At 45.3% G+C, this 23,636-nt stretch overlaps 1 protein-coding gene across 1 annotated transcript; it reads right to left on the bottom strand.

Annotated features, from left to right (window-relative positions):
- Positions 1-3,227: 3,227 nt before the first annotated feature.
- On the bottom strand, positions 3,228-4,069 carry LOC120840405. The gene is made up of 3 exons (XM_040210921.3): positions 3,624-4,069; positions 3,452-3,554; positions 3,228-3,353 (listed from the first exon to the last, which is right to left on the bottom strand). Exons 1-2 carry the CDS (start codon positions 4,067-4,069, stop codon positions 3,455-3,457), a joined length of 546 nt encoding a protein of 181 aa, XP_040066855.1. The 3' UTR covers positions 3,228-3,353; positions 3,452-3,454.
- Positions 4,070-23,636: the final 19,567 nt, after the last annotated feature.

The following is a 23,636-nucleotide window of genomic DNA, read 5'->3' as shown; positions in this document are numbered from 1 at the left end:
CTCAAACGTACAAGTCACAAGAAAGTAGACGAAACGTCCCTCTCTCCGTAAAGATTAGTGTGGTCATGATTAAAAAAAACAAAGAAGTACCTTGACATCCTTTTTGAGCACTACTGGGTAAAGTGTTGCAGGCTCCTAGGACGATCACATAATTGAAGTCATTTTTCCTTCGACGCGCAGTATCTCGGGAAGGCTGATCGCTTTTAATATAAATACGATGAAACTGATAATGATAAAATGACATCCCCTTTGAATAGTCACCTGAAGATTTTTTGTACAAAGATAAGCAAACCAATTAAAAAGTGCTTTTGTATTTTTATTTTTTTTTTAATTCTTGCTTGGTGTTATGATATACAATGAATACCTGTATTATGAGTCGGATCTGGTTCCACATTTTGCGGATGCGGTTCGGATACGGATACGATGCTTGTGGATGCGGATCGGATGCGGATAATCAAACTGTTATCCGCGCAAGGCTCTAGAAATCCGTGCGTGGGCCCTAGAACGGCCCACTCATGAATTTGGTGTCAGAAACTAAGGAGGCATAAATGTGGGAGACGGTGGCTCCAGTAGCAAAAGCAAATCTGAAAGCCTTCAAGTTCAACACTGAAGCGACATAACCCAAGCCCCGGTCTGCCCCTTCACTTTTTTTCCCCGTAAACCAGGTGAGGTACGTAGCAGCGTATGCAAAAAAACTGGGTGTCAACGCATAGAAATTCTTAATTTTTTTAATTTTCTGATTTGTCTAACGTTATCTACTGAAACTTCTGCATTCTATCACCATTGCTAATATCGCATTCTCACAGACTAGGTTTTTTAATGTGAAAGCATTAACTGGGGGTCCCATGGAGCGAGCCGCCATCATCAGTTTGAAGCACGAAAACGGCACTTTAAATCCTTTCACTAAGTGAAGCCAGCTCCCAGCATTGAAACCACGTGAAAGGCTTAGACAACGGCAGCTAGTTTCCTTGATCCCAAAGGATAGGAGTAAAGCTGATGGATTTTCGGCTTTGGTCCTATTGGCTAGCGCATGTCGACGAGGCTCCCATTGGCTGCTGCGCATCAGTTTTAACAAATGCTCACCCGATGGCACTGCGCATCCGTCAGAGTGCTGTTAAAGGCGGGCACTCAAAATTTTCTTCAGCGTGGCAGAAGATTCCCCCTCTTTTCTTTTTTTCCTCCTCCCCTTTCCTCCTCCATTTTCCTCCTCGCTTTTTACGGCCTTCTCGCACGAGTGCTAATGGGCTTACCGGCCCCCCGACAAAAGCTCTGTAACCCTTCAAGGTTCTCTGCTTCAATCCCAAACACCAGGGATTAGTTAGGCAGGCTCGGTATGAGCTCGTGAGGGTTCAGGCTGGCTCGCTTTTCTCCTGTTTTTTTTGTTTTTTTTTTTCTTTTTTCAGCTTTAAAACACACTCAGACACTTCCGCATGCGGCCACATACGCTACAATATCACATATTTATCTCGAGTGAACGGAACTTGAACATCACAGTAGAAAGAAAAAAAGATGGGTATTTTTATTTGAACTTTGAGCTCTACCCAGAGAGTTGAGAATTGGTCGTTCTAACAACGGCACACTGAAGAGTGATTGTATCAGTATTTCGTGTTTTTTTTAAAAATAATAATCACAAGTAAATACAAGTCAAAAATATTGGAGTAAGAGGGCGAAGCATCTAAAATTAGTCGCATTTTGACAATATAGTCATGTATCGAAATGAACACAGTCTGACCAGTTCTGGGGCATAATATATATGTTCATACTACAGGTGTTTTCTAGGGTAATGGCTGCCTCGTTGAAGGAACTAAGAAAAGTAAAAAACAAACTTCCATAAAAGCAAATCGGTTTACGATTTTTTCATGCATCTTCAGTCTTTGAAAAAAGTTCTTCGTGGCCAAAGTTGCATTTAGTTTCTGTCAACAAATGTAACTGAGAACTAAACAGCCAACAAATGTGTTGCGTATCAGCAAAGAGAGCGGGAAAGACGGAGATTGAATCGGCAAATTCAAGATTTTCTACACGTAAAATAGCGCGCAACTAGCAATAATAGCAAATTATGTCATTTATAAGAAGACAGCAGGTATTACGAAGTTTTCATTTTGTTCTGTTCCCGTTTGTTCGCAGTCCAATGAGAAATGGAATACCCAGATTGCCTCTGCAGCCCTTCCATAATTGTCTGGGGCTCTGTCAGAGTGGTTGAAGCACAGCGACCATCACCACAAAAAATCCAGGAGTTTGGAAGGTGTACTACCATAGGGTTTGGGGCTGCTTGGTCAATTTAGGCGCCTGGCAGTCGCCCGGCCTCCATAGAACAAAAGAGGCACAGCGGCCAGCTCGACGTGATCGCCAAGCGGGAAATCATGCCGAAATGTGTCCTTCAACACTTGCGAGATCTATACCCGAGCCCAGCCGGGATTTGCTACATGGGACACAAGTGGGAATAGGGGACATTGATTGGTCAGTGTACATGTAGATTTAGCTATGCAACTCGAAATAAAACAGAGCAAGGTTTTCAACATCGCCAAGCCCAGGTATGACAGAACTGCTGCTTGTAAACCCATTGTGGGTTTTTGCATGTCGTAAGGCGGTTCTCTAAGATCTCGTAGAAAGTGAATAGGCGCATTCTTATATCCGTTTGGTATGGTGGGGAGTCTCGAGTGGCGAATGTTGTGCGAAGTTTCCGATTTGAAGTACTCCGCTCAGGATTGCACGTACACAGGTCCTTCATCACAGATGGTATCATGAATGAGCATTTTGAGGCTGACAAATCGTTATAATTCCTAATTAATTTATAAATCTAGAAAATCAACTAGAAAAAGAGGGGCGCTTGGGAGATTTGGCAATTCTTGAATATAGTCGTGCGGGGCAAACTGCCCCGTACTGTCTACAAGCACAGAAAGAAAGGAATGCACTGCTATGTTGTGTTTTTTATGCCTGTACTTGTCTTTCGCACTGTACGCCAATTAAAATTAAAACTGCAATATTTGTAGATTATGTATGATTATCTTTCCTATGAAAGAAATGTAATCATGCAAGTTCGGCATCGTGCCACAATTTGTGCAAATGCCATTTTATGTGAAATTCAATGTCAAAACAGTACTTACGCTGGAAATTATGAATCCGTCGTTCTTCGCCATCCAAATACTGTGAACTACCGATCTTGGCTACGAGACCATAGGTCCACAAAAGATCACGCTGAGTAGAAAATTTGCCTTTTTTACCACAAGTACGGGAAAGCATTTATTTTTCAAACAGGTCGGGTTGTGATGCGTGGTTGAGCACTGGACGTCGCAGGACCGTTGATTGGGCACTCGTTGGCGCCAGGAGTGCATGCAGTGATCCATTCGTGCTGCCTGCGACGAGTGTTGAAATTTGAATATGGTAGAAATAGCATGAATTAACAGTCTTAGAATTATTTTAAACTTGAACTTTATTTAGATTTTGATCGTACCTTTTATTCATCGTCGTCTTCCATGAGAGAACCACTTGCCGAGGAGGCCGTGTTGTCCTTGGACGCGGCTTGGCAGATTAGGTCACAAATGCTTTTCACGAATCTTTAAAAAACAAACATGAAATAAAAAGCAATCATTTCATAAAAAGGTGAAAATAATCTGGGAATTTACCTGTAACTTTTTTTGCGGTAGTTTTTCTTCCCACCCTGCCTGTCCGGGTGCCGGCAATCCTCCATGCGGTATGCCGACGTGCTCGTTCGTCCAACGTGCTCGTTCCAATCGAGCATAGCGAGGCTCTGTCTTAGGTTATATGTCTCGTTCTGGTAGTGGATGCGTTTGTCCAGGTACATGAGTTCCGTGTTATTGAAGGATTCGACGTAGAAAGTGTCCTTCGACCTCACAAAATCGTGTGCGTGCTTGTACACTGTCGTCGACTTGATAAAATTTGTCAAGAGATCGAGAGCTACGGGATCTTTAACGAGCAGCGTACTCGGAACGTGCCCAACCTCCTTGCATTGTGATTCCGAAGCACAACACCGATGGTCACCGGAAAAATGATTGACGCCATTTAGCAGTGTTGCCCGTAGGGTGTCAGCATCACCGCCACAGGTGGCCATCGCGAAGTAGACATGGTTGCGTACTGGCTGGCATTTGTTTTTGATTGATTGATTGATTGGGGTTTAATGGCGCAGCAGCGACCAAGGCTATAATGCGCCAACAACTAGGACTATTGCTGAATCAAGGTTGAAGAGGAGAAAGAGCTATAGTAGCTTGTAATTTAATAAAACAATGATCATGAAAGTACAAGCGCATAAAATGTGGCAATGAATACGATGAACTATTAAAATTATAGCTGGTCCAAGAGTCTTATATCCTTAAGAAAGTTAAAAACACACTTGTGTGGAATCAACAGCTCATCGCTGAGTAAAAGGGCGAGATGTAATGGTGTATGCTCTTGGTAAACCTTAGCAAAGTGTCTGTGGCGTTCTTGGTCATACAAAGGGCATACAAGTAAGATATGTAGGATGCTTAACGGAATGCAGCAGTGTTCACACTCCGGAGCATCCTCCCCACGCAAAAGATGCCCATGGGTAAGACGGGTATGACCAATTCGCAGTCGGCACAAAACCACCTCATAAAAACGCTCGCGGTGTCGTGCACTCACCCATTCCTGAAGTAGTGGTTTTACTGCGCGCAACTTATTGTTTATTTCTCGGTCCCATTCCTCTTGCCACTTGCGTCTTATGGAAAATTTCAGAACATGCCTATAGTCTCTGTAAGGTATTTTCCACAGGTCGACTTCTCGATCCTTAGCAGTACTTGCTGCTCTGTCAGCATCCTCATTTCCGGCAATTCCGACATGTGAAGGAACCCAGCATAGTATTATTTTCTTCTTCCGTTTTGCGGCTGAAATTAGCCTGTTCCTTATTTCTATTACAAGTGGATTGCGATCATTTCCCACTCTGGCAAGAGCTCGTAAAGCACTAAGTGAGTCGGTGTAAACAATTGACTTGCGAAGCTTTTGTTTGAGGATCTTATCTGTGGCGAGGAGTAACCCAGAGCTCTGCCGTAAAACTACAGGCACTGCCATTTATTCTCCGGACAAGCTGCATCCCAGGCCCGACCACTGCGCAACCCACAGAGGAATCAGTTTTACTACCATCAGTGTAAAAACTTATAAAGTCGTGATACTGTACTTGGAGTTCAAGGAATTCTTGTCTCAGGACTTCGCGAGGAGTGTCTTTTTTGTTGAATTTCGTTAGCTCCAGTTCGCACTGAATGGGAACTAGGTCCCAAGGGGCTGCCGAACTCAAACACTGTACAACTGGAGGCAACACGTCCAGTCCTACAGACTCTGCAGAATTGCGAACCCTCATGGCAAGAGGTGGAACAACTGAAGGCTTGTTACTGAAGGTTCGCTCGTAGCGTATTCGTTCCATACAGTGTAAGGTTGGATGGTTAGGAACCGATCTAATTCGCATAAAATATGTGAAGCCCAGTTCAGATCTTCTTTTCTCCAGAGAGAGCTCGTTTGCTTCTGCGTATAGACTGAGAACAGGAGATGTGCGAAAAGCACCGGTAGCAAGCCGCTAGCAAGCCGCAACCCTTGATGATGAACAGGGTCCAGCATTTTGAGAACCGATGTCCGGGCAGAACCATACACAATACAACCGTAATCAAGTCGGGATCGAACGACCGACCGATAGATACGCAAGAGACAAAGACGGTCAGCACCCCAGGAGACATGCGACAGGACCTTAAGTATATTAAGCGATTTAAAACATTTCATCTTCAGGCTCTTGACATGCGGAACAAAAGTCAATTTGGAATCAAATATAAAACCTAAAAACTTGTGTTCAGTTTTCACTGGGATAGGAACATCATACATAGTCAAAGAAGGTTCGTGCAAAACTCCGCGGCGACGTGAGAAACTCACACAGACGGTCTTCTCAGGAGAAAATTTAAAACCGTTGACATCAGCCCATTTGACCAAGTTGTTGATTGTGAGCTGGAGCCGACGTTCACATATGGATGGATTACAAGACGATACAGAAATCTGCAGATCATCGACGTACAGTGAGTACTGAACAGATGGAGCTATTGCGCGGACAATTGAGTTCATCTTCACAATAAAAAGAGTGACGCTAAGTACACCACCTTGAGGTACTCCATTTTGCTGCGTAAATTCTCTAGAAAAAGTTGTCCCAAGCTTCACGCGAAAAGTCCGGTTTTGGAGATAACTCTGAATGCCACTTAACATTCGGCCCTGTACACCTAAGCTGAACAGATCCTGCAGTATGCCATGGCGCCAGGTTGTATCAAATGCCTTTTCCAGGTCAAAAAAGATAGAGACACAATGCTGCTTATTTACAAATGCCTCTCGCACAAGTCTCAAAGCGAACTAGGTGGTCGACCGTGGATCGTCCTGAACGAAAGCCACATTGGTACCTGTCAAGAAGATTATTACTCTCTAAATAAAACATCAGCCTTCTGTTGATCATCCTTTCTAATGTCTTCGAAAGACAGCTAGTTAGTGCTATAGGCCTGAAGCTGGAGGCGCAGGCAGGATCTTTTCCTGGCTTTAAAAGGGGGATAATGACGGCAGCCTTCCAGGACAATGGGAAAAGACCCTCGACCCAAACTCGGTTGAAAAGATACAAGATGAGCTCTAGAGTAGATGGATGAAGGCGCTGAAGCATTTGATAGTGGATACCGTCCGGTCCAGGGGCAGTCTGTCCGGATGAATCGAGAGCTATCTGCAGTTCGTGCAGCATGAAAAGAGAGTTATAAGGCTCTTGCAAATTACCGGTCGTAGGCACAATCTTTTTTTTCTGCATGTAGCTTATGCCGCCTAAATGATTGCGTATAGTGTTCGGAACTAGAAACAAATTCAAAGTGCTCACCAAGAATGTCAGCCTGTTCGTCAAGGCTTGCAGGACATATTCCATTCCGGCACAAGAGTGGGACAGAGAAAGCGCCGTAGGAACCCTCAATTTTATGCACGCGGTCCCAAACTTCCTTTATAGATGCACTGCTATTGATTGAAGAGGCATATCCTCTAAAGCTTTGCCGCTTGGCTTGTCTTCGAATAAACCTTGCCTGGGCCCTTTTTCTTTTAAAACCAATCAGATTACTTGGAGTAGGGTAACGCCTAAAGATACCCCATGCACGATTCTGTTCCTTTTTTGCCTGGCGGCAGTCTTTATTCCACCACGCCTTCGGCCTTTTTGGGAGATGCGAGGACGTCATGGGAATGGCGATGATTGCGGCCTGCAATATGTGTCGAGTGATATGCAGAGTGACATCATCGATGGAAAGATCATCAAGTGATGAACAAGCTAAAACTGAAGAGCTGCTAAATGTTGCCCTGTCAGCCCTCTCAAACTTCCAACGAGGGGTACGCGTTTGAAGACCAGCAGGAGGACTGTTAAACTCTAAAATAATTGGAAAATGGTCACTTCCATATGGGTTTGGGATGACCCTCCATGAAAACAGCGAGTATAGCGAAGGATAGCAGATACAAAGGTCGATGGAAGTAAAAGTCCTGGTCGCTGAACTAAAGTGTGTGGCTTCTTTGGTGTTAAGTAAGCACAGTCCCGCGGAAAAAAGAAAATGTTCAACAAGTGCTCCTCTAGCATCCCGTTTACCACTCCCCCACATAGGGTTGTGTGCATTCAAATCGCCTAAAATTAAGTATGGAGCTGGGAGCTGACTAACAAGATCCTCTAGCTCTTCGTACTGCAGCTGGTATCCCGGTGATATGTACACTGAACAAACAGTAATTACCCGGTCTAGCAGTATTCGGGCAGCCACAGCCTCGAAAGTGGTGTAGAGAGCCACTTCGGCAGATGGGGCTGTGCGCTGGGCAACTACAGCAACACCACCAGACGCCACAGAGAAGTGCAACCTATCTTGTCTAAACACTTGATAATGGCGGAGTACATTTGACCTAGTTTCTTTAAGATGCGTCTCCTGCAGACAGAAGGCAGCAGGGCGGTGTTCGTCTAATAAAAAAGTGACATCATCATAATTACAAAAAAGCCCACGACAGTTCCACTGTAAAAACAGAGACATGGTAAAGATTAAAATTGGAAATTAAAATTAAAACTATAACTGGCCTTTAGGACACCGTAAGATAACTAAGTGGACACTTGCTTATGATTCATTTCTGAAGGGACTACGATCCCTTTGGGGGCAAAATTCTAGGAAGTTTATTTTTCTTTTTCTTTTCTACGACCTGAAAAGGTACTGATGACTCAGCACGTGAAGGGACCAGGTCGTCGTCAGAGGGTGGCATGCTCTCATCCATCATTTCATCTACTGACTGCTGGCTTGCGGTCGAGTATGCCTCGTCCAGCTGGCCAGGCTTTCGAGAGCTGGTCGAGGCGGGAGTGGGCAAAGCCCTGCTTCGGCCTGAAGAGCGAGCAGACGACGAGGGTGTCCGCTCCAGCTCCTTAGAGGAGGTGGTCTGCGACAAACCCTCTTTAGGGACTGAGGGTGGTGCGAGAGGCACCACCCTTGATGCCTTTGGAGGGGATACCTCCTTCGGTGCCATGGTGTCCATTGCCTCCTTTAAGAGAGGCGCGGCAGCACCATTCAGGCACTGTGAACCTTTTGGCTCCAACGACAAACGTGGTTGTGGAGCCGACCTTGGGGGGGGGGGGGGGGGGGGCAGGGGGTGTCGGTGGGGCTGCCAGGTCTTTGGGACAAATCTGGGTTCCCACCGAGGTTTTCGGTGACACGCCCCCTGTGCGTGTTACCGTAGCGAAGGATCCTTTCTGTAGAAAAAAAAGTCGCTTCCTGGCCTCAGGAAACGAGATGTTTTCTTTTACTTTGAAGGTAATTACTTCCTTTTCTTCTTTCCATTTTTTACAAGAATGAGAGTAAGCAGCGTGTGGTTCGCCGCAGTTGACGCAGTGTGGTGGGTTTGCGCAGTTGTCTGACGGGTGATCGTTCTGACCGCACTTGGCGCACGTGGTCTTGCCCCTGCAGCTCTGGGCACTATGGCCGAACCTCTGGCAATGGAAACATCTTCTGGGGTTCGGCACATATGGCCGTACTCTACAGTTCAAGTACCCAGCCTTGATTGACTCGGGAACTTTGCTCAACTCGAAAGTCAAAATGACGTGTTTTGTTTTGATCTCTTGCCCCTCTCGACGGAGGGAGATTCGCTTTGCAGCGACAACTCCTTGGTCACTGAGGCCATCTACGAGTTCATCTTCTGTACTTTCGAGGAGGTCATCTTCAGAAATCACACCTTTTACTGTATTCAATGTACGGTGGGGAGTGACTGTCACTTTATAGTCAGAAACTGAATTTAGTGATAGGAGTGCTGTGCTTTGTTCACTGGTTTTAATCTCAACGAGCAGATCTCCGGATGTCATTTTTTTGGCAGAGAAGCTCTTTCCAACAATGGACTCAAGTGTTTTGGAAACAAGGAATGGTGACAGTTTCGCCAAAGGTTTCTCACTTTCAGAGTGCATCACTAAGAATCTTGGAAATTTTTCTGCAGATCTAGTAGGATTAATCGCATGTACTTCGGTACGGCCCCTTTTGGGGGCCGATCAAGAAAGGTTTTTTGTTTAGTACCCATAAAGATGGGAGAGAATTTCGGTGCCCCGGGTGCACCACCCACCACGGAGCCCAACACGGGGGTAGGCAATGTGCCATAACAAATATGGCTTTGCTGACAACATTACACTACCAGTGCTGCCCAGGCACTATAACCTAGTGTGGATCCGGACAAGGGGTCTATCGCCACCCAAGGTTAGCCCTTGCCACCTAAGAAGGTGAAAAGGAATAAAAGAAGAGAAAGATAAGAGGGGATAGTAGAAGATGTGGCGACTGACTGAATCATCCTGGTCGGGCCAAGCCAGGACACCCGTCTACAGGAAGCAGGGGCCAAAGTGGTGTGTTGCCTCGCCCGGGGGCCCCGAAGGGTCCAAACCTACCCCGGGCTCAGCTCAACCACCAGGATGCCCTTTTCCCTGGACACGGGCTCGCCACGCACAGCCAGACGTGGGTGGGTCTTAGCCACTTTTTACTCAGGGTCTGTGGTGTCGCCAATGTGGCTGGGGTCCGTGGTGACGCTACTCACCAAGCACCTAAGGTGCAGGCGCCCCCTGCGGAGCTCGGGGTCCGTGGAGACGCCACTCTCCAAACACCTGCTTTCACAGGTGCCCCCTGCGGGGACTGGCATTTGTCCGAGAGTTGCTGATGCCACGTTTTTCCTTCATTTTTTTTTGGTCCCGAGGCTATGGTCATCATGCCCTTTTTTATACTTTTTTGCTGCGTGCCAGCGGTCGTTCGTGTTCGTTGTATTTCCATTCCTCTCTCGGATGATCTTGTTGACGGAGGTGTTCCTGTCATGGGCGTGGTCTTTCAGTTCGATTCCTTTTGAATCAAAATACTCGTACAACTTCTTCGTACCCACGACTTCATGCTTCTGCGACGAGATTTCATCATTCTTGGTGACATGCACAATTCCTACGATCTTGTGTGTCTCCTGGCCTAGGGCAATGACATCTGTATGGTACGAGTTTTTACAGCAGGCATGCCGTGCGTCTGTCTCAATTCTCATCATGGGAGAGGCACATGGGGGCTCGCTTGCTCGGCGCTCTTCTTGCTGGGCGGCAGTCAAGGATTCTATCCGCAAGAGGCCCACTGCCGCTTTGACCTTGATTGTAGCCCTTTCCAGGGCCCTCGGAGAGTAGGGCAGCGAGCTAAACTCGCAAAACTTCCGGAACTGCACCGGCAGCATACCGCTCTATATAAATGCAAGTGCGAGATGACAAGCGACAGTGCGTGAGTCCCCACTTATGGAGCTAGAGCAAACAGTCAAAGAATGTTCCTTACACCTCCAGTGGAGGCGGGAGCCGAATCCGCAGGAGGTCAATTTTTCCAGCAAAAGCGTCTCTGGGCAACTTTCCCTGTGGTCTTGCAGAGTCTCAAGCATCTTGAAGAGCGCAGACGTGTCACAAACAATCAAAGCCGTCTCACGTGACAACGCAAGCGCGTCACTTACTCGTGCAGGAGTGGTGTGAGGACCATGCGGTGTTTCAGACAGGGACTGTAAGGCTCTCGTCATTATTGCACTAAGCGGATCACCCTTATATGCAGCTTTCGCACCTTTCAGGAGCGTGTCAAACGTCGTGATGTCATCTTCTGACGAAAAAGTCAAGCTGATGGTGCGGCGCAACGCGCTCCGCTGACACGTGTATTCTTTTACGCTACCATCTTTCATCCTCTTTCTCGAAACGAATGTAGAAGGTTCAGGGACCTCCATGCTTGTCGGTCTAGTCGATGTGGTCGCTAAAATAGTAAAAAGAAAACAAATATAGCACTGTGTTGACCAAAAGTAAAAAAAAAAAAAAAAACATATAGAAATTAAACCAAAAATTATACGCACCGCTATTTAAGAGAAATCCTTGGACCGGGTATTGCTGCCTTGGATGTTTTCTCGAAAGTAAAAATCGTTCATCAAACAGCTGGCGAAATGAGGTTGTTACAGAACTCGCTGTAACCAGCAAGTGCCAGCCAGCAGAAAGAGCTCGTCACCGTGTCTGCTCGTGTGTTTCAAACCGGGATGTACTTACTTGAGGTAAGGCAAATGCAGAATGCGTTTTCGTAAAAAAAGTCTTAAAAAAAAAAAAAAAACGCTGTGCGAAGAAAAAAAAAGGGGGGGGGGGGCTCTTGATTGCAACAGTGAAAGGTCTACTTCACGCTAGCTCTCAGTATTACAAATTTATTTTGACGAAATCATAATGACCCAATACGTTTCCCCCTCTCATCACCTCGGATGGGATCTGGACATTTTGGCGAGAGCTGCCGTGTTTTGGTGTGACGGTTCGGTGTAAGGCGATTCGGTGCGGTCTTTGCGGTGCACGGAATTTTCGATGCGCGGACTTTTCGCTGTACAAACTTTTCAGCGTAAATACGAGTTTCGATCTTTCTTTCTTTTTTATTACAAGAAACACGACGTAAAATAGTATAGAGACAAACGGGTAGTACTTACACAGAAAGACCAGAAGTTCAAAATCTGTCGGCTTCCGATGCAGGACACACTTATACATTTCATATCGTCATAGGCTTGCCGTGTATTATTCCATAGCTCAACAGAGTACAGTGATTTTTCCCAAAATGAATAATCATTGAAAACATAGCTACGTTTTCCTTCTCGAATCACCCATAAGTAAATCTACGTAAATATGGGGTGTCCGAAATAACGCACCCTAATTTTTTCCTCTTAAAAATTGGACACCGTACGCGAATTGAACCGACTCTATGTTGTTAGCAAACGTCTTGCGAGAGCTGCCGTGTTTTTAAATAACCCTAAGCACATAAATGTTTAAGATTAATTACCTAACTTTTTGAATGTTGTACAAAGAGACGAAATGTCAATGGAAAAGCTCTAGAACTCCTTGAGGAACACCCAAATCAGCTGTTTGCAACGTAATATAACTTAGGTAAATGGTCAGCTAGAACGATAGGGACAAAACACAGACAGAGAGAAACAGAGACATACACACCGCTGACCATCAACTAAGACTATATTTCTTCTTCATCACTTTGACCCATAGATTCACACCTAAAGTAATGCCAATGAATCATCTTAAACCCTTAAATTACACTACTAAATTAAAATACAAAAAAATAATTAATTACATTAAATTAAATTTAATTTAATTTGATTAATTAATTAATTTTATTTTTAAGTGAGGGTCCGGTTCCTTCTCTCTGCTTGCGGGCCGGCCTTTAACACATGTCCAAGGCCAGCACGCTCAGGGGAGCGCGCGCGCTGACCGGCGACGGAAAGTATGCAGCAGACGAAACAATGGAATAGACAAGCGGCTTGCATGCTTTCACATTCACAACTCGTAAGAAGTGCTTAGGTGTACCTGGAGCCTTTTGCAATGCACAATTTGTTAGAGTCGTGATGTAGGCAAATTGGTTCATGGTAATCGGAAATAAACGGCGTGCAAAAATACAGACAAGGACAAGAGGGAAGATGCAAACAATACTTTGTTTATGTGGGCCGAAAAGTTGGGTTTAATTTTCTTTAAACAACCCGGTGTACTTGCATGCAATACCATTGACCATGGAACTTCTTTGTCGCCGAGTTATTTCAAGAATAAAAATTCACATTTTCTTTCAGTCTCTTTTTTGCAAAACTCAAAGATGGAAGTTGTGGGGATCGGATTGGCGTAGTACGCAATGCAATCCCCGGGATTTCGTCATCAAGCCTTGCGATTGCTGCAATGACAACATTTAAATGCGGCTCATACAGTGAACGTGAGCACTGCATGAGCATTCAATTTGGGCCTTTCAATGCCTAAACATGCATTCAAGTGGTGGCTTGTGCCCAATCTCTGCGATGACAGGAATAGCCAAACCTTTGCAGTTCGAGGGACTCACTATGTGCTCTGTGTTTTGCCAACCCCAGCATGTGGCTTTGTTAAACATTGGCAGCATTTAATCGGCTCTAGATCTTGTGGCCGCTTGTTCAGGCTGCAAATAGGGGGGGGGGGGGGGGGGGGGGGGTAAATGTTGTTTCCTTTTCTTTTATTTTTTTGCAACTGCCATTGCATAGAGAAAAAAGCTAATGCACTCGGGACAGCAACCTAAGTTGCTGTCTCGAGTGCATCAGGGTTTTCTCGACGTTACTGTCCTGAGTGACTATTTTACCAATTCTAAGGGAAAAAATTTTAAAACTTGACTTGCTTGTTTGTGCTAACTGTGCCGTGCTTCGCACATTCTTTTAGTATATGTCGGAACAATGCCGCCTTACCTGAAGCTTCAATCAATCAAGGTACCTACAAGCATGGGGAAGCATTCTACCATGGACGAGTCAATGCAGATGACTTTATTCAGACATATGTAAGAGATGCAAGCTTACACTGATACGTTTAAAATACATTTTTTTTATTTAAAGACCTTACACGCCCTCAAGGGGCATTATGTAAGGGGGGGGGGGGGGGGTTACAAAGCAGAATAAATCAAAAGTATAGAGCACAAAAACAACAAAATCAACCACACTTAACAAGACATGCGACAAGGGTCCCAAAAAGTAGTTAAGTCTTGTCGAAAAAGAACTTGATCACGTTGACAATGTTATCAGGCAAGTCAATTTCAGCTAACGCTAACCGCATGTTAGGTTACATCAAGCGAAATTGTTCATTAGCCCCTGTCTCACTGAAATTAACTCTTTACAAAGTTTTAATTCGTCCCAAGTTAGAATATGCAGCTTTTGTCTGGGATCCCGGACTAGTCACTCTCGTATCTACATTGGAAGCCGTTCAGAACAGATCCGCTCGTTTCATCCTCACAAACTATCACCGCACCGCTAGTGTCACCTCTATGAAAACAACTCTCATTACCACCTTTATCCCTACGTCGTAAAATTTCTCGTCTTTCCCTATTCCATAAAATGTATCACCATAATTCCTTCCTGCGCGACAAAATAATTGTTCGGCCTGTCTATGTTTCCTCCCGTCTTGATCATCAACATAAGGTGGCTATTCCTAACTCTATCACAACCACGTTTTAGTCATCTTTCGTTCCCCGTACATCCCAGGAGTGGAACCACCTTCCCCGGTCGATCGCCATTATCACGGACTCTGAGCTCTTTAAAAGTACAATAACTAATTACTTTATTACTGAGTGTGTCTAAATATGTATTATGTTATTTGCATTAACCTTCTTGTTGCTCTCCCCCTCTGTAATGCCTTCGGGCCCTGAGGGTATAATAAATTAAATGAAATGAAGTTGTTCCAGTCAGCAATGGCGAATGGCAAAAACGAGCAGAAAAACAAGGATGACTTACAAGAAATAAGTTTAATCTTACGTGAATTATCGATGCGGGCTGAAACATAAAACGGTTGGGAGAGAAGTGATGAGTGAAGTGATGGCGAGTAGTAAATTTTATGCAGAAGACATAGCTTTGATACCCTGCGGCGTATCTCAAGTGAATGAAGGTCAGCACGAGTTTTAAGGTTAGTTACACTGATATGACGTGAGTGATCAGAAAAAATGAAACAAACGGCTCGGTTTTGAAGTGCTTCCAGTGAGGCAACTAAGCAATGATAATGACGGTTCCAAATGCTGCAAGCGTATTCTAGGATCGGTCCAACAAGCGTGACGTATGTTAGTCGTTTAAGAGAAGATGGGGCAGAATTAAGGTTACGTTTTAAATAACCGAGACTACGGTCAGCTTTTGAAAGAATGTAATTAATATGCATATTCCATGATAGATCCGAGGTTAGGTGAACTCCTAGGTATTGGTAAGATTGGACTAATTCCAACGGGGTATTTTGAATGTGATATTGACTGGGGTACGAACAAGAATTATTAGGACGAATGAAACGAACGTGGTTACATATAGAAGAGTTTAAAAGCATGAGCCAGTTAGTACACCATGAGCTGATATTTAGTAAGTCGTCTTTAAGGGCAGTAGGATCTGATGGGTTACTGATCCGACGATGAATAACGCAGTCATCGGCGAAAAGACGAATTTGTCTTTTCGCCGATGAGAAAAAAGAAGCGGGCCCAGCACACTACCCTGAGGAATACCGGAGGTGACGGGAACAGTATTTGAACGATGGTTGTTAGCGATAGTGTACTGGGTCCTGTTATGTAAAAAGTCTTTAATCCATTTGAATACATGCGGGTCAATATTTAGTGCAGATAATTTCAAGAGCAAACGCTGATGGAGGAACGCGATCAAATGCCTTAGAAAAGTCGAGAAAAATAGCATCAGTAACCTGATTGCTGTCTAAATTAGTGTGAATATGATGTAAGAAACCAGCTAGCTGTGTCTCACAAGACAGTCCTTTTCTAAAACCATGTTGATGAGGTGAAAAGAAATGATTGTTCTCAAGAAAAGTAACGAGGTTAGTATAGATTATATGTTCAAGTAATTTACATGACACACTGGTTATAGGTATTGGCCTGTAGTCATTAGCAGATAATTTATCACCACCCTTGAAGACAGGAACGACCCACCCGATTTTCCAATCATTGGGCCACCTAGCCTCTAGCAATGGCTGGAAAAATATTTCAGAGAGTAAGACACAGCTAATGTCCCTAGTACACTTCAGTAATTTCGAGCTAATGCTGTCTTCACCAGCGGATGTAGAAAGTTTAGAGCTGTTATTAAGGTTAAGAACACCGTCCGGTGTAATGTTTACGTTAGGCATGTTATTGCTTAAATACGAAGGAGAGGAAGGGATTGCCCCCAGTGGTTCCTGAGTAAACACAGCACCAAAAGTCTTATTCAACAGCGAAGCACACCCTTCCTCAGATACAATGTTTCCGTTATCAGTTAAGTGAAGTACGGCATTAGCTTTTGGATTAACTACCTTCCAAAAGTTTTTTGGGTTATTCAAGAGAAGTGACGGCAGATCTTGAGTAAAATATTTTCTACGGGCTTTCCGACTCTTCTCCTTGTACAAACGATGGCACTCCTCATAACTCGCCTAGTCAGAATCGGAGCGGCTTCGCTTGGCTTTCCTGAAGCGATGCTTTTTTTTTTATTTAGTATTAGCTTCAGGTCCCGGTTAAACCAGGGCGCAGAATGATTTGTTTTTGTACTGATTACGGGAACAAATTTTTCAACTAGGTCAAGCATTGTATTTTTAAACAGTAGCCAGTTGTGTTCCACAGTACGAGAAGAAAAATCGAAAAGAAAATCTTGAGCGAACACTGTCAGATTTGAATTAATTGCATCATAGTTACCCTTTGCGCAATTTCTGATAACCTTTCGTGAAGTGACATTAGTAGGCACTGGGAACATGGCATGAAGGTGAACAAGCTTATGGTCGCTTAGGCCATCGAGGCATGATATATCTGAAAACACGTCAGGGAGGGTAGTCAAAAGAAGGTCCAAAATAGCACTACAATCCGTGGTAATTCTGGTAGGACTTTTAATGAGTTGGGTAAAATTAAATTCAAGGCACAACTCAAGAAACCGTCCCGGTTCTGATCTTTGTAGCAGAGGAGGATTAGTCCAGTCAATGGTAGGAAAATTAAAGTCACCGAAAAGTGTGATGGATGCATTGGGATAATTGGCAACGAGCCCGGCAAGCGCATCATGCAGCGCATCAACGAAAGAGGCATCGCAATTCGGCGGGCGGTAGCACACTCCGACAAGATGGTGCGACTCTTTGGTATTTATACATATAAAAAGCAATTCGAGGTTAGTGGCTATTTTAAATAAAGCAGATGCGATGGTCTTTCTGATTCCTATCAAGACGCCTCCTCCACGCCGACCAATCCTATCGCAATGATAAATGTTAAAAAATGGAACGCAGTCAAAAAGTTCTCTGTCATCAATAGAATCATGTAGCCATGTTTCCGTGATAACAATCATATCAGCACTGGTGGAATCAATAAAACTTTGTAATTCATCACGCTTGTGCATGAGGCTTCTTATGTTAGTAAATAAAACAGAAATGGGATTTTCAGAGATACGTGAAGGTGCTACGCATAGTTATTCAATCTCAGGCACAACAGTTTTGCCCACAGGATCATAAACGAAAGCGTTATTACCAATGGAAAGTTTATTATAACGAAGCTTAAATCTTTCACTTTGAACTTTCGCAAAGGTGAGCAAAACTCGTCGCGCTTCACGCACTGCTGGGGAAAAATCATCATTTACAGAGTATGCCGTACCTTTTAACTTGCGGCCATCGTTAAGAGTCAAATCCTTGTGCTTAGTAGACAGCATTTTTACTATTACTGGGAGGCTTTTGTTCGGACCAAAACGACCCAATTTGTGGGCACGTTCAATCCAGCTTTGATCTAAACTAAGGCCAAGCTTCTCTGAACACATTTTTAGGACCACTTGTCCGGTGATCGCCCACGTTTCATTATCTGTATCAGGTAAGCCATGAATAATCAAGTTGTTACGCTTTTGTCTATTTTCGGCATTTTCGCAACGAGCCTCAAGAACAGAAAGACGCCCCGCCACCCCAGATAACACTGTCCCAGATGTCACAATCTCTCCACGCAAATCTTTTAGTGTTAAAGCGCTAGCGGACGCTTGCGTTTCAATAACTGTAACTCTAGAGGACAGCTCGGTAACCGATTTATTTGTACTTTGCAGATCTTTTTTAAATGTCTTTAATTCTTCGATTACGTTCCTTTGCCCTATTTGCAGCTGCTGGGCAATAGCGAAAACGGAAGCCGACTGTTCCGCCTGTTCCTTAGTCATTGGACCCGGATTGCATTCAATATCCCCGCTAACGAGAAGCCGGAGGCACATGTACAAGGAACAGACATAGGTACGAAGCCTATGGCACAAAAAACGCAAATGGGTCGGGCACGACACCGTGATCAAGAACAGGTCATTATTTTTTAAACATGTATGTGAATGTAAGCCTACCTGTATCAGAGGTACACGTACGAATATCGTTCCGGACCCGGTGTCGTGCCCCAAGTGGCGTAGCGAAGACAGCTGTTTAAATAGTCCCGAGTGCGTCACAGTGCTGCGGTGTTGCCAGACAAGCCACGTTGAAGTGTCCGAAGTTGACGGTGCGAAAATGTTCGCGCCCGGCGTAATTACATTCGGCAGCAGGGAGAAGGCGGGAAACGAATCCAGGCGCCCGTGTTCCACCGAAGACGTTGAACACGGTAGGCGCAGGTCCACGGGCAGTAGAAACGAAGCGCCCAACTAGATGGCGCTCCGAAAGTGCGACGGTGGCGCCGTCTATGGAGGAAAAAACTAAAATGGATCGCGTTAGTCGCGTCAGTCAGCATCGGTAAACAGAGGAGTAGTGGGCAGTTATTCTGTATCGGTTGCGGTGCGGTTTTGAAAAAATAGAAAATCTAGGCGAATTTTTTCGGGGGTCAAATCAAAAGAAGGGTGAAAAGCTACGGCAGCACGTGTTCTCCGTTGAAGAGATAGTCGACGGCTCTACCAACGAAGTGAAGCCCAAATGTGTCTCCCAAGTGCGACAGAACGTCGTTTACAACATCACTTTGCAGGTGAGCGGTGTTTGTTTACATTTTGCGTAAGCGTAACATTTTATTTTCTACTCGTTACGAGGGCGATTTGTAGTCACAGGGGTCCATTTTTCTTTTTGTCAGCTAATAGGTGAGCCTCGAGTGCAAAAAACGTGCTGCGGACAGTACGGTCCCTGCTTGAGCTCTAGTTCGGCTATCGTAGTGTTTACACGTTGCGGATGACATTTCCGTGCTAAGACTGGTTGCTAAATGAAGCTACAAGGACCTTCCGTTGTTCTCCTCTAGCTTTCAACGTCCCCGCGGGCTATTTCGGCTGCCACCTGCACCTGCCGGGCTGGTGTCGAGGGCCGGTGCAAGCACTGCGCTGCAGTATGTTTTTTTTTATTAATACTCCCGAAGACTTCTCATGCACCAACCGGCCTCAACAGTGGGGCAGACCAAACCACAAACCAGTGTATGGCACGAACAAACCCCTCTTGGATTTGTTCCCAGGTTATTTTTCTCGTACTTCACTCAGTAGCTTACTCGGTGGTGCATTACATCTAAATTTTAAGGAGGCAGCCTCTCGTCCCGTGAGAAATAGTTATCTCCAGTGAGGTTTGAGCATGAGTACAGGGGTGGAACGGCTGCGCCATTTTGCGCCAGACGCATATGTCTGCGCCATCCTGCGCCATGTTGCAGAAACTGCGCCACAGCCAGTACCTCGCGCCATTATGCGCCAGATCGCAAAACGTGCGCCAAGAAACTTTTTATTTTGTCTTGGTTTCGGTTTTATTGACTCGATTGGCAACAATGAGCGCGTTCAGCCTGGTTGGCCTTGCAATCCTTTGTTCTGTTTATTCTCCCTGTGTATCCCGAGTCGGAAGCGCGCCAAAAAACTCGGATTCTAAGCGCCACACCACCTGCGACTGGATTGTTATTCTTCAACCATAAGCGGTTAAGCAAGTCGGCTGAGGTGAGGTCGAGTCGTTAAGCGTCAAATTGCCTGAGGCTCTGCGGCCCGGGATTCGGACGTCAGCCAGTTGAAAACAAATGAGCAAGATATTCCTTTTAGTACTTCATCGTTAGAAGTTGGAACCGCATTCTCGCAAGATAAATCGTGATTTGATTGAACTGAAACGCGGCCCGATCCGAAACCTTGCCGGCCAGCAGCTCGTTTGCGAGTGATAGATCTGCTCGGTGTACTTTAACCTTGCTCCTGCTTATCGCTTCAAATACGATAACTTCGTTAATCGTAGTCTGCTGCTTCGTAATCGAGTTGCACAATAGGATAAACGCGAAATTCGTTGCCCTGTTCCTCCGTGCAACTGCACGTCCATTGCTTGCGCACGTCACGGGGTTCGCACATATAATTACTATGTCGAGCACGTGTGGGTTGTGCGATAAGCAGTGCTGGTTTGCATTTTGAGCAGCTGAAAGCCGCTCGGAAAATATCAAGGACGCTATCTTGAGAAACAGGGTACTGGCTTTTTGATTCTCATTGAGGCTCACAAAGTTTCAAGTTTTCGCATCTGTTACACTGTTATCCCATCTACCTAGGTCCCTAACCATTCATGTTCATCTGTTCTGCTAAGTACGATTGAAATTGCTCCCGTGCTTGTCTAAGACGCAAGCTGAAGTGCAATGAAAACTGATCTGAGCTGCTCCTAGCCTGCTCCAGAACGTAGATTTAGCTGCTCCCAACCTGCTCCAAAACAGCTGTTTCAGCTGCTCCCGTGGCTGCTCCCAGGTACATTTCATGAGTTCCACCCCTGGAGTAGGTAGTAAATTTGGTATGTGGTAACAGATCAGCCTAGGTCAATTCTCTACAATTGGTTCACAATTGCCTAGGCCGTGCATTATTCACGTGGAATATCATTTCATTTGTTGATACAATTAAATGCAGCACCCATTTTAGGGCACCATTCTGTGATGTTCAGCTTGATGCCAATATGAAGCCTTTATTTTTGCTTTAGGTCCAAGAAGCACATGTCCAGATGTTCAGCCTGCTTCACCTTCAATTATTTTAAAGCATTTCCCAGAGGTGGAAGGCCCCCTTGTCGAAATTCTAGAACTTTCTGCCAGGGGTGTTGATGACACCATATGCAGAGATGTCCTCAACTCCATGGTTACCCAGGTCTCCCGGGCTGTGGACAAAGCAAGGCTTGCGGGGCTCCTTGCAGCCATGAAGGAACCTCGCCAGGTGTTCCACCACATGGCAGCTTCCTTTGTGGGCCTGAGGATCTCTCTGAAAGCGTTTGACTTTTTAGCTGCACTTAGTGACAGGCTCCAAGAGCAGTACGTCGCACATGTCCTGCTTTTGTGCGACGTGGAGCATATGGCCCTGGACACCGAAGGCCAATCTCAGAACCCACGGCATGTTGTCGACTATCTGCCTTTCAAGCATGTTACAGCCAAATCTAATCTTTACTACAATGGGTTCTTCAACCCCATTTGGAAGTTGATTCATTGCAGTGTTTCTGATTGTACTCTATTGCTCTTCAACATTTAGTCTCACCATTGCATGCAAAGTATTTATGTGGCATGAATATGTTCAAAGCTTTCTTCCTCTTGCCTGCCGACTACATGCCTGCAAACGGAGCCTTCAGAGTTTCACTGTGATGCATGCCATGCTGTGAATGACTTTTGTGGCAACTAAAGTTTCATGGATTATGCCAATAGGAACGAAGGATGATATATTGATCATTCAAATATACTGGTGCCTCTGGCTTATGGCACAATAGAACTATTGCTATATTACCCAAGCATCAAAGAGAATGCAGGGATTGGTGTTCCACGCCCCGCACGTGCTGGCGTCAGCAGTAGTAACTTTTCTAAAGCAAAAGCCTAAAAGAAATGGCATCTTGCACGCTCGTTCGTCAATGCTTTATTTTGGTTATTTACTTTGAATCTTTTATACGGGGAAGGCGTGCGCGTGTGGTGCATGAAACACCAATTCCTGCATTCCGCTTAATGCGTGGGTAATATACACTCCGTGCGGGAACTATAGTTGGCGCTTCGAAAAACGCGCGCAGCGCCGCTAGCGGAGGAGCTGGCGTTCGACTGTGAGGCGCGTTCAGCAGCCTGCGGCGCCTTTTCGCATGCCAAGCTGTGGCGGCGGAAGCGCGCACGGACGAAACTTTTGCTTTTTGAGCCGATAAGTTGAGGGTGACGTTGCATGAGTGCTGGGGCAGAAGGGCATTTAGCTGTTCTCCACTTCTTATATATTGAGTTTGAGTCGTCATTAGGGGTAATTTCTCTAGTTGCGGCCGAAAAAGGAGTTGGAGTAATTTTCCGAAAAACGAGACGGCCGCCACCTTAATTGCTCTGAGTGGGAAATTTATTTCGCTCGTCGCTGTAAACCTAAGACTGCTGGAACGATGATATTTGGAGGCGAGTGAGAGGTTCACTAAGTTTGTGCACGAAGAGAGCCAAGTTTCTTTAAGACAGCAGGTGTGACAGTTATGTTTCTAACGAATAAAGAAATAAAGCTGTACGGGATATCCAATATTGGACCCAAAATGTTGTGTTATAGCGGGCTGTGCAAAGTGCAGATTTGGGCACACAGGTGCTTGGACTTGACAGTAACATGACACAGCACTTATTATACAAAAAAAAGGTGGCATAGGGAAACCAGGTGAAAATTTGGTTTGGGCGGCGTAACTCAATGGGAACCGGTTTCGACCATGAAAGGGCTGTCAAGAGAATACTACTGGTCGGGGGAGGTGGAGACTTTAGAGGTAGGAAGGGACTAGTGGACTGTACTTCCAATTGAAACAACTTTACGAAAGGTGGTTCCAAAGCCGAGAAAACAAAGTTGTCGGCCAACACATGGTTTGGCCGCCAAGGGCTTTTGCGGTCAGCTGTTGTGTAATAACCTGTTGTGCGAGGTGCTGATTTTCGGCGCACAGGTACTTTGGCATGACCGTCACTTGGCACAACACTTATTATAACAAAAAGAGTTGGCATAGCGAAACCAGGTGGACATTTAGTTTGGGCGGCGTAACTAAATGGGAACTGGCTTTGACCGTCAAAGGCTGTCAGATAATACCACTCATCGTAGGAGGTGCACACTTTACAGGTAGGACGGGACCAGTGGACGGTACTTCCAGTTCGAACCACTTTGCGATAGGTGGCTCTAAAGCCGAGAAGAAAAAAATGTTGTCTACAAGAACTCGGAGTGTCATCGTTTCCACATCCAAAAGGAAGCTGGTCAAGAAAGAAAGCACACCACATAAACTTCCATACTCAAACGTCGATTCTCCAGTGATTCCGAGTTTCATTGTTGTTTTCTTTAGATTTATATATGTCACTTTTTTTTACCTTTCGAATCTTTTTCATGAAGTACAGATTGCGTGCCATACTTGTCCGGAAATATCATCGACACGTACGATGGGGACGAAACTTCTTTGGAGGGCATTCCTCCAACGAAATTGGCACTGCATACCTGCGAGTGTGGGTTCGTCCCATCGGCGCTGACACATGTAGGCGTTACTGGTACGAAAACAAACGCAGAGCGCAAAGCGGCAGTGTAGAATATGTCAGCCGTACCGACACAGTGGCAGACATGATCGGGAGACCAAATTTCTCACGTCGTACGGCACGGCTCCATCGTTGTCGCTGTCCCACAAAACATCGGCGAGGTGAAAAACTGTGAAACTTTGTCTCCACGAGATACGACGCATAACTATTGAAGCACTTAATGACGCAGCAAAGGCAGCACTTCATGCTGTGAACCCAGCG

The sequence above is a fragment of the Ixodes scapularis genome, unplaced genomic scaffold (genome assembly GCF_016920785.2).
Source record: "Ixodes scapularis isolate PalLabHiFi unplaced genomic scaffold, ASM1692078v2 PGA_scaffold2__306_contigs__length_199485367, whole genome shotgun sequence".
Taxonomy (NCBI): Eukaryota; Metazoa; Arthropoda; class Arachnida; order Ixodida; family Ixodidae; genus Ixodes; species Ixodes scapularis.
The sequence above is the reverse complement of the archived record's forward strand: the minus strand, read 5'-3'. Positions and strand labels throughout refer to the sequence as shown.